The 15,446-nt window shown below is 35.9% G+C and overlaps 1 protein-coding gene across 2 annotated transcripts in view; it reads left to right on the forward strand.

Annotated features, from left to right (window-relative positions):
- Window positions 1–15,446, forward strand: part of LOC112054787 (uncharacterized) — a 143,324-nt gene that overhangs the window by 89,841 nt on the left and 38,037 nt on the right. For both annotated transcript variants that reach the window (XR_008252372.1, XM_052891035.1), the window contains exons 4-6: window positions 4,797–4,979; window positions 5,704–5,898; window positions 6,631–6,807. Coding sequence is in view for 1 of the 2 variants with exons in the window: in XM_052891035.1 (XP_052746995.1) it covers window positions 4,797–4,979; window positions 5,704–5,898; window positions 6,631–6,807 (555 nt within the window). In the remaining variant the exon portion in view is untranslated. The remainder of the gene's footprint in view (window positions 1–4,796; window positions 4,980–5,703; window positions 5,899–6,630; window positions 6,808–15,446) is intronic.

Consider the following 15,446-nt stretch of genomic DNA (forward strand, 5'->3'; position numbering starts at 1 on the left):
AATTTTATTAATTACACATTTGTATACCTATAAATGATGAAACTTTGTTACCTAATACATAATAACATCTTTGTATAACTAAATTTAATATTTCTTGCAAATAAACGATTCTGATTCTGAATCTGATTCTGACAAAAATTTATGGGTCATTTGTACCACCACCCGCTTACAAAGATACAGAATAAAATTCAGCACTATGTTGTCACTTATAAGCTGTCCAACGAAGTATCTACAGTTATGAATTCAATAGAACATTATATATTTTTGTATCGATAGATCCATTAAAAATAATAAGAAAACTCGACTAACGGCGTGGATCGCATCATTAAGCTCGTATATCAATCTGACAGTATTTAATATGTAGTAGTAGTGTTGGAGCCAAAACGTGATGGACAGGGTGGGTACTTACCAGTGGCGAAGGATGGAATTTTGACGAAGGCAAGCCGTCCCAAGGATAAGGAAGTTCATACAACAGGATGTAAATTCATGTGTCTTATATATCTATACATATTTATATTCATTACAACAATAAATATGTATGGATTTTTAAAAGGTACCTTACCTTACCTTATCGGCCGATAGACGTCCACTGCTGGACATACGCCTCATGCATGGACCTGCATGGTCTCGAGCCGCCAGCATCCAGCGTCTCCCTGCAACCCGCTTGATATCCTCGGTCCACCTAGTGGGGGGTTGACCAACACTGCGCTTTCCTGTGCGGTGCTTGGGACCCCAACGTCCATCGGCTTTTCGAACTATGTGGCCTGCCCATTGCCACTGCAGCTTCGCGACTCGCTGAGCTATGTCAGTGACTTTGGTTGGACTTGGATTTCCTCATTCCTGATTCGATCACCTGATTTAAAAGTTAACCTGACCAGTGCCGTAAATAGCCTTTTCCGCGCCCTGTGCGAGCTTCTATAACTGCGCCCTATTTAAGTAGACCCTTTGCCTATCATACCACCCACTGTGTCTCACTCACTAAAACTCAAACGCAGTCACTACTGCAAATGCGTTGCCCATTCTGATGCTTAATTCTGTCTATTTTTGCGCCCCCGAGAGTATACGCCCTGTGCCTGGGCCGGTGGCGTCGCCCTATTTACGCCATAGATAATATATGCCATATACCTAACAACATAACCTCAAAATTCAAAATTAGTTATAAAGGGTCTTCTATAAATGAAGTAGAAACTACAACTTTCTTGGGGATAATAATTGATAAATATTGCAATTGGAAATCCCACATAGAACAATTATGCGCCAAGTTGGATAGATTTGTATTTGTTCTTAGAAGATTATATCAAACCAACAGTTACAAAACAGCATTGTTGGCATATAATGGATATGTTTCTTCACTGCTAAGGTATGGAATCATCTTATGGGGAAACTCCGTACTTATAAACACTGTGTTCGTTAAGCAAAAGGCCTGACAGGAATCGCTTTGCTTGGACACTTCGCCGCTGGTACTTATTATTTATACATTGACAAGACGCTTTACATGGCGTGGCACACACTATAATATCATATCGGCTAATGGCGTCGTATATCAATCTGCCCACTGATTTTCATGGGCGATGCTAATCGTGCTCACATCAGTACAATGCGGATAGTTATTTTGGGGCTTTATTGGGGCGGCGGTATTTTATTGCGGATTTGTTCCAGGGATTTATCCGCTCTTATTAGTGTTGGGAATAGCGAAGCCTTAGAAGCGTTATCTATGTTTATATACCTGGGTATATAAATCTTTCTTTTCTTATCGTGCCATAAATTGAGAATGACTTAACAGGTTTCGTCCATATTGGTCTTTAGGTAAAGAAAAATTAAAAGAATTTTCCGGAAAATTGGTAAACTTAGCGATTATTTTATAGATGTTTGTTACTGAATCACGGCTGGTAGTTTAAAAAAACTAAAATACCAAAATATAAAAGTATACCGAGTATAAAAGTAAACTTCAAAGTTATCTTTGGAATCGTCGAATATCGAACCCGGTACCTGGCTATTGCAAAATCGGGGATAATTTTTATTTTGGAAGATTTTGAATTGAGCGATGCGTAAACGTTTTGAATTATGCAAAAGTCAAATATTTTGGCGAAATTGTTGCTCTTGAAAATTAAAAGAAATATTTCTACAATGTCATGTTGTATATCTTTTAAGGTTGACTATTTTCTAATTAAATTATTAAAATAATATAAAGGCTTTCTACGCGAACGAAGTAGCATACGTTTGCTAGTTCAATATCATCATCATCATCATCATCATTATCATCATTATCATCATCATCATCATCATCATCATCATCATCATCATAATCATCATCATCATATTATCAGCCGATGGACATCCACTGCTGGTCATAGGCTTCTTGCACAAGTCTCGAGCCGCCAGCATCCAGCAGCACCCTGCAACCCGCTTGATGTCCTCGGTCCACCTAGTGAAGGGTCGACCAACACTGCGCTTTCCGGTGCGGGGTCACCATTCCAGCACCTTGGGACCCCAACGTTCATCGGCTCTTCGAACTATGTGGCCTGCCCACTTCAGCTTTACGACTCTGTCTGAGCTATGTCGGTGACTTTGGTTCGTCTGCGGATCTCCTCATTTCTGATTAGATCACGCAGAGAAACTCTGTATATTTATTTATGCATGGTTGCCATTCCACCTTGCTATTAGTTCCTATTTAAATCTCCAGACAAATTAGGTTTCATTGTAATATAAAAAAGAAAAGTTATCTAGAAGAATATGACCTAGACATTTATTATCATAAAGGTCGTGAAAAGTTCAAGTTCACGTGACTTTGGGCGCTTGGCAGCTGTAGACATTATGAAGATTAATTGTTTCTAGGTAGATAAAGTGGTTTGGAATAGTGACATTATCTTTAACCTTTTTAATTGAAGCTCGCCTGAATTTAAGAAATTAGATATCACGTGTCTCAAACGGTGAGGGAAACCATCGTGAGGAAACCTGCATATCAGAGGGTGCATCCCAGTAGTACCCCATACCTATAGTTGTATAGAACTGTTAAGGCCTCTTATTAGTGTATAGTATCCCATCAGTTCTCAGGGTTAGGCCAATAGTCCACCACGCTGGCCCAATGCGGCCAATGGCAAAATTGGCAGACTTCAAACACGCAGAGAATTAAGATAATTCTCTGGTATGCTGGTTTTCCTCAAGATGTTTTCCTTCACCGATTGAGACGCGTGATATTTAATTCCTTAAAATGCACACAACTGAAAAGTTGGAGGTGCATGCTCCGGACCGGATTCGAACCCACACCCTCCGGAATCGGAGGCAGAGTTCATATCCACTGGGCTATCGCGGCTCTCCATCAGTACTATATAGTACTAATGGGACAAAATTAAAGATATGTCGATATTTGTAATCAACATCGTGTTTGTAATATAATAAAGTACAATGGTGAAGTATCTACACAAACTGAAATGCGTTAGGGTGAAGTATCTTAACAAGCTACATCATCAAATACAAATCCTTAAATTGCATAAAACGCCACTACGTCAGCAACAATTTATTTCTTCAATTGCCGAAGATTACATTGGGAATGACGAATGATTAAAATTAAAATATTTTTTCAAGGAAGCTTTTGGTGATATTTAATTTCTTAAAATGCACACAACTGAAAAGTTGGAGGTGCATGCCCCGGCCAAGTTTGGAACCCGCGCCTTCCGGCATTGGAGGTAGAGGTCATATCTGCTATTCTAAAGATAACGGGAATTTTATGTTTAATCTATTCCTATGATCTAACTAATAATACTAATATCATAAAAAGGAGATGGTATGTGTTTTTGTTTGTTTTTTACGATTTATCTCAAAAGCTTTTCACTGTTACATCTTCAACGAGTAACATAGGCAATATTTTTTTTAAGTAATGGGAACAGGAACTACTCGGGTGAAACCGCGAGACATCTGCCAGTAACAAATAAAAGGGTAAAGCATTCAAAAAAATAGCATCATGAATATGAAATTTAAATTTATCTTTTTTGTCATTTTTGGGTATTTTACAAAACACAAATCTTATAGAACAACAACAGATAAGCACAACTGGCATGGTCACCCCAGTAAACCCGTAGACGGCCTACGTGAACAAGAGGGCGCGGTCAAGGCCGCCCGCCCGCCCTAGCAACGGGAAACGTAATTAGGTACATGAATAGAGTTTGTTTCACATTTCTTTCATGTTAACAGTGCTATGAATGTGAAGGACTATATAATAATTAGCGATAATCGGGAATATTTAGAATTCGAATCGATTTAGTTTCAATTTATTTATTTGCGAATCGAGTAAATAATATTTACTGGGCTCGAAAATAAATCGTTTGCGTGAAGTACATTTTTTCACAAATCCCGCGGGAACCATGATTTGGATAACAGTAGCATATATGACATACTCGTATATATTCGACTTTTCGACAGAAAGACAGACAGACAAAATATTTAAAAAGTTCGTGTAAGTTTTAGTATCGTGTAATAGAATGATTAAATATAGATAAAAATATAGTGATTTCAAAATAACTATATTTTTATCGTGTACTAGTACATAAGCACATGATAAAAAATATTTATTTTGAAATTACAATAAAATTTAAATTAGTTATTTTGAAATCACAGACAGCCACTTGAATTTTATTTATACTTATTGATAAAAAAACATTAGCTACCTACCTACTCTATGACTCATTTAGCTACAGCTCGAAAACTGATTAAGGTTATTCGTCAGGCTCGTTATTCACCGAAAGACCCGAAAGACCATCCATTCATCAAAGGTCCTAAAGAATGAAGTATTGTTTCAGACCTAGTATCAGTCCACTACTGCAACCGCGAGGTGTCGATATCCGCGCGCGGGGCGGACAGCGAGGGATACATCCGCACGCCGGGGTACCCGCACTTCTACGTCGGGGACGAGTGCCGCTGGCGACTGACGGTGCATCCCGAGCAGAGGATACGATTGACTCTGCTCGACGTGGATATGAGGAGTGAGTTTATTAACTTATGTCTTAGAGAGCCATCCTAATGCCTCAAGGATTTCTGCAACCGCGAGGTGTCGATATCCGCGCGCGGGCGGACAGCGAGGGATACATCCACATGACGTGGATGTGAGGAGGGAGTTTATTAACTGAGAGCCATCATAGAATTTTGAGTGAGAATGACAACCGCGAGGTGTCGATATCGAGGTGGATATGAGGAGTGAGTTTATTTACTTATGTGTTGTAAAGCACATTCACCTAAAGTCTCTAATACACTCGATTCTACCTATGGACAAAATCCTGAAGGGAGCCGAGTACTGTAGTTACTAGTTAGATTGCTTTTTATTTGCGATTTACTCGGATTGCTTCGAGTCATTTCAATCGGCGCAAAAATCGACAATGATTGAAAGTTGAGCGAAGTGAAGCAAAGCGAATTTTATGCCTTCACTATCATATTTGACTAACTTCGATCAACTTCGTGAGTGTATTGGAAGTGTAAAGATATCTGCAACCGCGAGATGGCGCGCGGATTTGACCTGAAATTGCACTGGCAGCTACTCGTATATTATACCTAGGTCGCAAGGATTTGTAAAGCACAGATTTTCGAAACAAACAAGAACTGCAGTAGTAAATAGTAATTCCACTATGACAAATCTAAATCTTTGAGCTTCTCAACTAATGGTTCCGTGAATCATTATTCCGTAAAAATTGATAATCTTTTTGAATTTTGCAGGTATAGGACCATTCGAAAACGCATGCACAGACTACGTGACCGTCGAGGACTCCAACGGCAGCGTCCTTCTGTCCACCTGCGAGCAGGTGTTCTGGCCTCTGGAGCTGACCTCCTCCGTCGACTCAGTGGAAGTAGTTGTTAAAGCTAACTCTAAGGGCGCCTTCCCTAAGAGAGGCGTGTTGTTACATTATAAAAGTAAGTGTAAATACATCTCGTGCGGATTAACTTGACCACCTGGCTCGAATGATGTTTGTACTGTGTTTGGTAGCCAGGTGTCAAGTTAATGCGCACGAGTTATAGATTAATGAATGTCTTGTAGGCCTAACATGCGACCAAGTCAAGAGAATAGACAAAAGATCAATGGAGGCGGAGTTGTCTCAGTCCCATGTCTTCGTCCCAACGCAATGAAAGAGGTTATTTCCGGTTGCGCGCTATTGGTTGTAGTCTATTTATTTTCACAAGATATTATGTCTTTGGGCGCAAAGACAGGCCGCGTTTTACACGCACTGTAGGCCTGTAGATACTCACAACGACATATCTGCATTGATGGTTGCAGTCTTTAACCAATAAACTCTAGAATGCAGCAATAAAATCAAAATAAAACGAGAGTACATGTAAATCTTACGATTTTCCCGCCAAAATTTTATAGTTTATTGTAAACGTGTTATAAGGTGAAGCGCCATCTGTCAGGACTCTGCGGTACTGCTACGGCAACTCAAGGCGGTACGTTTTCTCTTTATATAAGAGTCAGCGCCATCTATTAGAACTATTAGTTACTGCTACGACAACTCAAGCCGTTCCAAGCCATAGATTGTTGTTTATGATAAAAATAATCGAATATAATTAAAGCTATAATAAATAAATTAGTATTCAATTCGTTAATTTGCTAGTGTTTTTTCTATTTATACTACTGAGATTTTTCAACAGGTGTTGGTTGTGTGACCATGTCAGCGCCATCTGACGGGTACTTGGTGTACCGCAATGAAAACGTCGCGCACTACATGTGCAACGTAAACTTCGTTTTCGAGGACACCAGACAGAGGGCGCGAGTAATATGGTGCTATGACGATAACAGATGGAATGAAACTCTACCTGCGTGTATAGGTAAGCTATATTTAAATTAATCTATTTATATCTATACTTATAATAAAAGTGGTCGAATTCTATACATTTATTCGCAATTTGAGATTTTACTTCTACCATTTGGTCCATTTGTAACACTAAACATTACCGTGGCATAACGGACGCCAGCGCCATCTAGAATCTACTTATAATACGAATTCTGTACATTCTGTACATTAAAGATATTTTATATCATTAAACAATCGATACTGAAGCTAAAAAAAGGTTATAGGATACTTTTTATTGCGAAAATAAAATAAGAAGGGGGTGAATAAAATACGAAATATAATGTGATTTAAGAAATTTTTAAATTAAACCTCTAAAGTGGTGAAAGCGTTACTTTGTGTTACATGATGTTCATTATAAATATCGACAAATATATGGGGTTATATTCTTTACCGAAAATTTATTAAAAATATTCAAGGAACATATTGTGTTCTAAAATTAATATTTTCGGGGTAATTAATATTTCTTTTGTAAATAGGTCTCAAAATGTATCCTATAAACGCATCCTTTTAATTATGACGTAACCAAGTTTTACTTAAGTATTTTAAAATGCAAGGATAGTTACAGGCGTGTGTTACATGGATAATCGGAATCATTTGAATTACTTTGTATGAAAACATAAAAAGTTTTTATTTTTTAGTTAAAAAAAATATTAGCGGTCCTTTATGTGGACTCCATCCGTCCTTCTATAAAAAATCACTGAAACGCATGTTTTAAAATTCAAGTAGCTTTTTTGTATATAAGTAAATTATTTAATAAAAATATAATGGAGATATTTGTAAAATGTAATTTATTTTTATTTTTTTTTATGTGATGTTTAAATAATACAGTAAAACAATCTATATACCGTGACCGTGGGTTCCAAGGTTTTACCATTTTTATGACGTACGGCACTCCACTATGACATATGAACTAAGCATATGAATGATATTTACCTATAAAATTTTTAATTAGCATTTAAAAAATTTATAGGTATTTTCCAAACGGGAACCTGAATAGAAAACTGCTGTTCACACTACTGCAATAATTTTGATTGATGGCGAAACTGTAAAGAGGAAGGACCATACTAATACCTAATAAGGAACCCTAATAAAAGTTTAGAAGTGTACGAGTTATAAAACGGTTTTTGCGACAGTAGCCACTAGCTACCCTTTTATTATTGCTATTAAATTCTGACAAAAAAGCAACCCTTCAAATCTCACCGTTTAGGTGACTTTCAACTTTCAACAATATTATTCTAATAACGTGAATGAAAAACTTCAAATCTTCACCATTATTCACTTCAAACTTCAGTTCATTTCACTTCTACGACAAAAAATGGACCTGCGCAATTGAAATTCCCTATCCCTTTCACACAAATGATATATCGTACGATAGAACGCAACAGCAATATATGTTACGATTTCATTGTCATTATTAACTGTTACACACGGATAATTATATTTTAAATGTTACTGCATCATGATAAAGTTCAATTTTCTTTAACGGGTCAGATTATTATGGAATTGAATGTTTGTTATTGTATTTTAGGTCTTAATGTCATGTAATGTGGTTCAGTTTTGTTTGATGTAAGAGATTATTACGGCTTTGGACTTCAGCCACGCTTTCGTAAATACAGTACTCTGTATTTGGCTACAGAAGCGGTCGTTTGTCGTGTCCGGGCGAATATTCGCGCGTGTTCGAAAACCACGTGTTTATCTAAAAACGTGAGTTTAAATATTAATTTATAATAATATATTATTAAGTTTGCTGTGATTTTGTGATTGAGTGTTTGGAATTTGTATGGTTTTGGTGAGGATATTGTAAAATACATTATTGCTTTTTGGTACCCTAGACTATTTATCATTAATTACTGAAAAGAAGTTTACCTGATTAATTAGTTTCCTAATGTTCATTTGTCATGGTTTAATGTTACTAAAAAAATAAATTACTATCCATTCTATTTTCTTAAATTTATGGCTTCATTTTTAAATAAAAAACATTTTTTAATTCTTGTAAAAAATATGCATAAAAAATTTTTGAAAATTTATTATTATCAACACACTATTCTCCTCTTAAAAAGCATTTATAATATATTTAATGTAAACGTGTTCATGATTAATGTCTTTATCTACGTTTCTTCGAGTAAATAGATTACCTATATACAATATAGGTAATCTATAAATCTCGGGTTATTATAGATACAATTAAGAAAAATAAAAAACAGAACTTCATTTTTTGGTCTAAAACTTTTTCAGGTAGGTAATAGGGATGTAAACGTACCATGCCTACTATTTTTATTTGGTGATTTCATTGTTCCTTTTGCGTGTAAAATGTTTTAATTTATAGGAATACAAATTTTAATGCTAATATTATAGGTAATAATATACAGGGTGCTCGGGAGTATTTTCCATAACTTCAAGGTCCACGAGTCCACTTAGAAGAGTCGGAACTATACTATGCACAAAAATTAAGGGAGCAGAAAAAAAATCCAAATTTTTGGGGGATTTTCAACAGGCTGTAACTTATACAAAAATGGTCGTACAGCAAAAAAAAAAAAAGCAAATTGTAGCTCTAAGTGTTTAATTTTTGGATCTGAGTTTGAAAATTTTTTTTTGAAAATATTTTTCGAGTAATCATAAGAAAACCACCGAAAAAAAAATTTCGAAATTTTTTTGGTTTTTTTTTTAATCTACGGACGTGGAAAAAATTTTTTCGACTCAACCTCCATATGGACCGGATAGCTTGTTTATTCAGATTTAATTTCGTTTTTTTTAAATCTCGATACGAGCATTTCTCGCTGAGATATCGATGTTTGAATGGAAAAAGATCATTTTGTCTTTGATTATCAATATCTCAGCAACCAATGATTGCACAGAAATTTTGAGGTTGGTTTTAAAAACTTGAATAAATTCTCTACAAGGATTGGCAATTCAAATTTGAAAAAAAAAATTTTTTTTCAATCATTACATGAATTTGAATAAGCATCCAAAAAAGAGCTTTTTGTCGTTTTTTGGAAAATCAAGCGCCCAATCAAAAATATTGCGGAAACCACTGACGTTAAGTGTGCCTTTTACTGTTCAATATACCCACAAAAACCCTACAAAGTTTCAATTCAATCCAGCCAACCGTTTTTTTTTCCCACTTGATCGAATTTTTGAAAAAATTAAAGAAGCAAGAATTTCGCTCTGAAAATGTCATAATTTTTATCAAACATGAAAAAAAAATTTTTTTTTCATTTTTCTCTCAATTCTGTATTAGTGACAGTAAAAAAAAAAAAATAACCACCGGTTTCCAAATACCGGTTTCCAACGTATAATATGTCGTTATAAGTCGCTAGGCCAAGAAAGAAATATTAAAATTATCATCAATTTAAAAATATTAAAGAGTTAAAAAATCCCTGAAAATACCCCTAAAAATTTCAGACCCCTAAAAAAATCCCATTTCACTTATTTGCCCCCTAAATCTGGGGGGAAAACCCCTAAGTTGGGAACCCTGGCTATCTGAAAAACACTTTAGAAAGTTAGTAGACGTAAAGAATGGATTTTGCAACAGGACAGGATTAAGAATGTCTAAGGGAGGACGATCGCGGGCGTCTGCTAGTTACTTATTACATCAATAAATAAATTTTAAAATCTATTATTATAAACCTACCTATAAACCATAATATAATTGCACGGAAAATGTTTATGCGGTTTTCCTGGGTATAATGAGTAACGGACCCACCAATCGGACGTACGGAAAAGAGTTATCGTTAGTGCAGTAAGAAATCGAATTCCACGCAGACTTAGCTAGTCAATTTTAAGAGGGAATTTAAGTAATAATAGTAACAAAAGTATTATCTTTGTAGTAATAAAAAGAGGTTAAAAGTAGAAAGTACGTGCCTGTACCTACATAAATAGAAAAGGTTTCTTTGTAGACCCCCCCGATTTGTTTCATAATATACATTCTTAAATCATTGATGGTATCGGTGTCCTTTTCAAATGTCCTTACTCTCTCTTTCTCTCCGATCGCTCCCTCGAGCGGAGCGTGATCAGTGATCACCCCTATATAGTAATCTCACCGGTAAACAATGTTCCTACGGTTGGTATGGTCTCCGGCCATTCACCTGCAGTAGTAAATTTACATATTATTACAAATATAATTTTGAAGAAAAAAGTACATTCTAACTTTATTCTTCAAAAAACAGAACACTTTAAAAAAAAATTCTTGTATTGAAAATTCCGCACCTCTCTTTAACTTTGTACCTAAAAAATTAGAAACAACTTTTAAACCAATTTATAAACCTCGATAAGTGTACAAGTTTTTAAAATAATAGTACACTTCAGCTCTATACACTTTTACAGGACATTTTTTTTTAAATCGGGTCATCTTAATTAAAAAAAAATATATATTGCGTTCAAAGCTTCTATTACAAAACAAATAAAACATTAGGTATTTATAAAAGTAGTTTTACATTGGTAATTTAATCCGCAATGTTTATCAAAAATCATATCTTTAAAATCTTAGTTAAAAAAGCTACAGCATTAAAAAAACTGATTCAAGAACGAAAAATTAAGAAAATCCGAAATAAAAAATATAACTTGGTTAATATATATATATAACTAGGTTATAACCTTAGAGATTTTTGGGAAAATTATTCATATTATATTAGTTTTAAATAATTAGGTGGTGTATTTACCATCTGCATATTACGGGACATCCTGTATAAAGTACCAACCGCTGCTTGCGTTTGTTATCATTATTTAATTTAAATATTGCCTATCTAGTTGAAATAAGTTATTATCAACAATTCTTTATCAATGATAAAAAATATTCATAAATAAAAAGTAATGCTTGTTACAGTATTTGATAACACTGTAGGTGTTAGGTTAGGTAATGCGAATACTAACCGCTTGTCCCGGCTTCGGCTGGTTGAACAAATTATTACTTGTTTTTTAGGGTTCCGTAGTCCACAAAGAACCCTTATAGTTTCGCCATGTCTGTCTGTCTATCCGTTCGTCAGTCTGTCCGCGGTTTAGGGCAGTGATTATTATTATTAGTATTTACTACTATTATTATTACTACTAGAGAGCTGTAAATTAGCATGTACATTTAAAATGTGAACAAAGTCGTAAAATAAAATCTTGAAAAATATTTTTTTAAGTACCTCCCTTGCATGTAAAGTGGGGATGAATTATTACTCGTTTATTTCATAGTGTGAGGTATCATTGGATAGGTCTTTAAAAGATGTTATGAGGGATCTTCTACATATTTTCGATTCGATTTAGGGATCCGTTTGTAAAATATTAAGCTTTTAAGGTCAAATTTTTGTTGGAGTCAAGTGTCCCCACCCTCTACCGGCTAAACGGTTGTTTATGGATACGTGAAAAAACACACGAGATTAGGATACATAATGAAGTTCAAGGAAAACCACAATAGCTAAATAACAATTGCTATTTAAATAGTAAGTAGTCGACCAACTTAAAAACGTAATTGGAAATTTAAAAAATAATAATTTCATGAAAGAAGTCCTCCAGACACTGATATAACACCTAGCCAAGACTCAATTCAAAAAGGGTCCTATTTTTTTTTTTATTCTTAGCCTTTGATTACAATCTCACCTGATGGTAAGTGATGATGCAATCTAAGATGGAAGGGGACTAACTTGTTAGGAGGAGGATGAAAATCCACGGTTTCTACACGACATCGTACCGGAACGCTAAATCGCTTGGCGGTACGTCTTTGTCGGTAGGGTGGTAACTAACCACGACCGAAGCCTCCCACCAGCCAGGCCTGGACCAATTAAGAAAACCTCAATCGGCCCAGCCGGGGATCGAACTCAGGACCTCCGTCTTGTAAATCCACCGCGCATACCACTGCGCTACAGAGGCCGTCAGAATTGCCGTCCGTCCGGGTTAGTCTTAGTTCTAACTAGTCTGGGGATTTTATTTGTAAGATTTCCTTCATAAAATGAGGTATGTCTCGCTATTGCAGGCTTTCGTTCGTTATGTTATCAAAGTCACGGGCGTGACGAGAACTGACCTTGTATATTTTGGTGAAATACGCCAACTCACGCGATGTGTGTATTTATATTACTGCATTAATATTATAAAAAAGCCGTGATAGCCCAGTGGATATGACCTCTGCCTCCGATTCCGGAGGGTGTGGGTTCGAATCCGGTCCGGGGCAAGCACCTCCAACTTTTCAGTTGTGTGCATTTTAAGAAATTAAATATCACATGTCTCAAACGGTGAAGGAAAACATCGTGAGGAAACCTGCATATCAGATAATTTTCTTAATTCTCTGCGTGTGTGACTCGAGCTCAGCAGTGAGTCGAATATGGGTTGATGACGACAATTAATATTAGACAGTTATATTTATAAAAACAAGTTGACGCCCGCGTCTTGGTTTACATGGAATTTGTTATTGAAGTAAAACTTCTTTCCTCACGCTTGAACGGAGTAATCTGGCAAGTGCGTTACTAAAAGTGTAATCGGGCGAGGCGAACGGATGTTAAGAGGGAGAACTAAAGAAGTTTTAGTGTAATAAGAGGGAGAGTAAAATAAGTTTTACTTTAGCCGTGAGGTAGAACACTTTTTTTTGTACAACTATATTCTCAGTGATAGCTCAGTAGATATGACTTCTGTTTCCCAGTTATGTGCATTTTAAGAATTTAAATGTCTGTAACGGTGAAGGAAAAACAATCATACCTGATAATTTTCCTAATTCTTTACATGTGTGAATTCTGCCTATTAGTTTTATGAAATCTACATACACTAATTCAAAGAATATTAACATCCGAAGCAACCACAAACAGGACATTATTATTTTTTCTCATACTGATGAGAAAAAATAATAATGTTCTGTTTAGGGTTTTTTAGCTATATCCATGAACTAAGTCTGCAGCAATCTGTTGGATAGTAGTTCCCTTTTGTGTATTTTTGCTTGTTAACTTTAAGACGAGGAAATTGTTGTTGAATTAATGAGAAAGAATACCATAAGGAACTTAAGCTAACTTATCCTAATAAATATACAAATCATGCCCACGTGGAATGGTGGCAAGAATACTGGCTGCATTTCTGCGCTGGACAGCCAGGCTGATCCTTTGCGCAAAAAATGAGCCAGCCCTTCTGTCACCATTCCACGTGAATTGATTGTAATAATATCTTTGAAGTAAAATTAAATGTCGGACGATTTCAAAAATTTAGAATTTTAGCTTACAAAAAGCAATTACAAAGTAATTATTGTAATTAATTATTTGTTATTATAATATTTAACATTTTAAAAGTTGACTAAGATTAATTATCTTGTCTTGGGCTCTCCGTAAATCTACGTAATAAAATTATTACGAGTACCTAAGTCAGGTCACTCAAAAGTTAAGGTAATTGCTTTTAATATAATAAGTAATTATACTAGCAATTAATTAAGGAATTAAGTCCTTAATTTTACTAAATATTATGATTTAAATACATTACATATTACGAGAATTAAGGCTACAGTTTTGTGTTATCGTCAAGGATCTGACAAAAAAGGACCTCAGATATTCTCGCTATTGAAACAATGTAATGACATAGGATCTGGTCTGACGATGGAGTTGGAAAATATACATATATTTTTTTTATTAAAGAAAGCAATATATCCATACTAATGTTATAAAGCTGTAGAGTTTGTTTATTTGTTTGATTGAACGCGCTAATCTCAGGAACTACTGGTTCGATTTGAAAATTTTTTTCAGTGTTAGGTAGCCCATTTATCGAGAAAGGCTATACATTATCCCCGTATTCCTACGGGAACAGGAACCACGCGGGTGAAACCGCGCGGCGTCAGCTAGTTTTTAACCGACTTCCAAAAAGGAGGAGGTTCTCGTTCGGCTGTATGTATGTTTTTTTTTATGTATGTCCAGCCATAATTCCGTCATTTATGGACCGATTTTTAAAATTCTTTTTTTTTAATATTATCAATATTCCAATTCCCCTCCAACTAGTCGGGTAGCCCAACGGCCGGGGATCGAACCACGATCACTCGGTGATGAGTCCGGCCCCTTTAACGTTGAGCTGGTCATAGGCCTCTAGGACTTCCAAAAGACCATGGACCATTGTCTTGGTAAAGCAACCTTCTCTGTAACCTGCTTAATGTCATCCTAACACCTAGTTGGAGGTCGAGCAACTGCCCTATCCGGTGTGATATTCATTCAAGCACCTTCGGACCCTAACGTTAATCCAAATAAAAACTATAAAAACTGTATCTCGTGATTTTTGCCGTATGCTGCAATGAATTTTACATCTTCAGTCATACGAAATTTTCAGCTAAACAGATGGCTTGTGGCAGTTTGATACTGATACTATCGCGTTAACGTAAACGCGAATTTCTAAGGAATTGAAACAGCGCCATCTAGTGGCACTACTGCACAACTGTTTCAATTCCATATAAATTCGCGTTTCATCTACATGGTATAGCACCGCACTGCGAAAGACCACCAAATGGGCGTCCTCTACCTCGTGAGCTTCTACAAATGGCCATCTCAGAAGACGTAGGCACCGGAGGCAGCGGAGACGACGATAGAAATGACGCAAGCACCAGACAAGACATCGCCGCGCTGAAGGACAGTAATAAATAAAAAATTCAACTCATAGGCCAAGATGCCTCAGCCCCGA

The sequence above is a fragment of the Bicyclus anynana genome, chromosome 3, assembly GCF_947172395.1.
Source record: "Bicyclus anynana chromosome 3, ilBicAnyn1.1, whole genome shotgun sequence".
In the NCBI taxonomy this organism is placed as follows: Eukaryota; Metazoa; Arthropoda; class Insecta; order Lepidoptera; family Nymphalidae; genus Bicyclus; species Bicyclus anynana.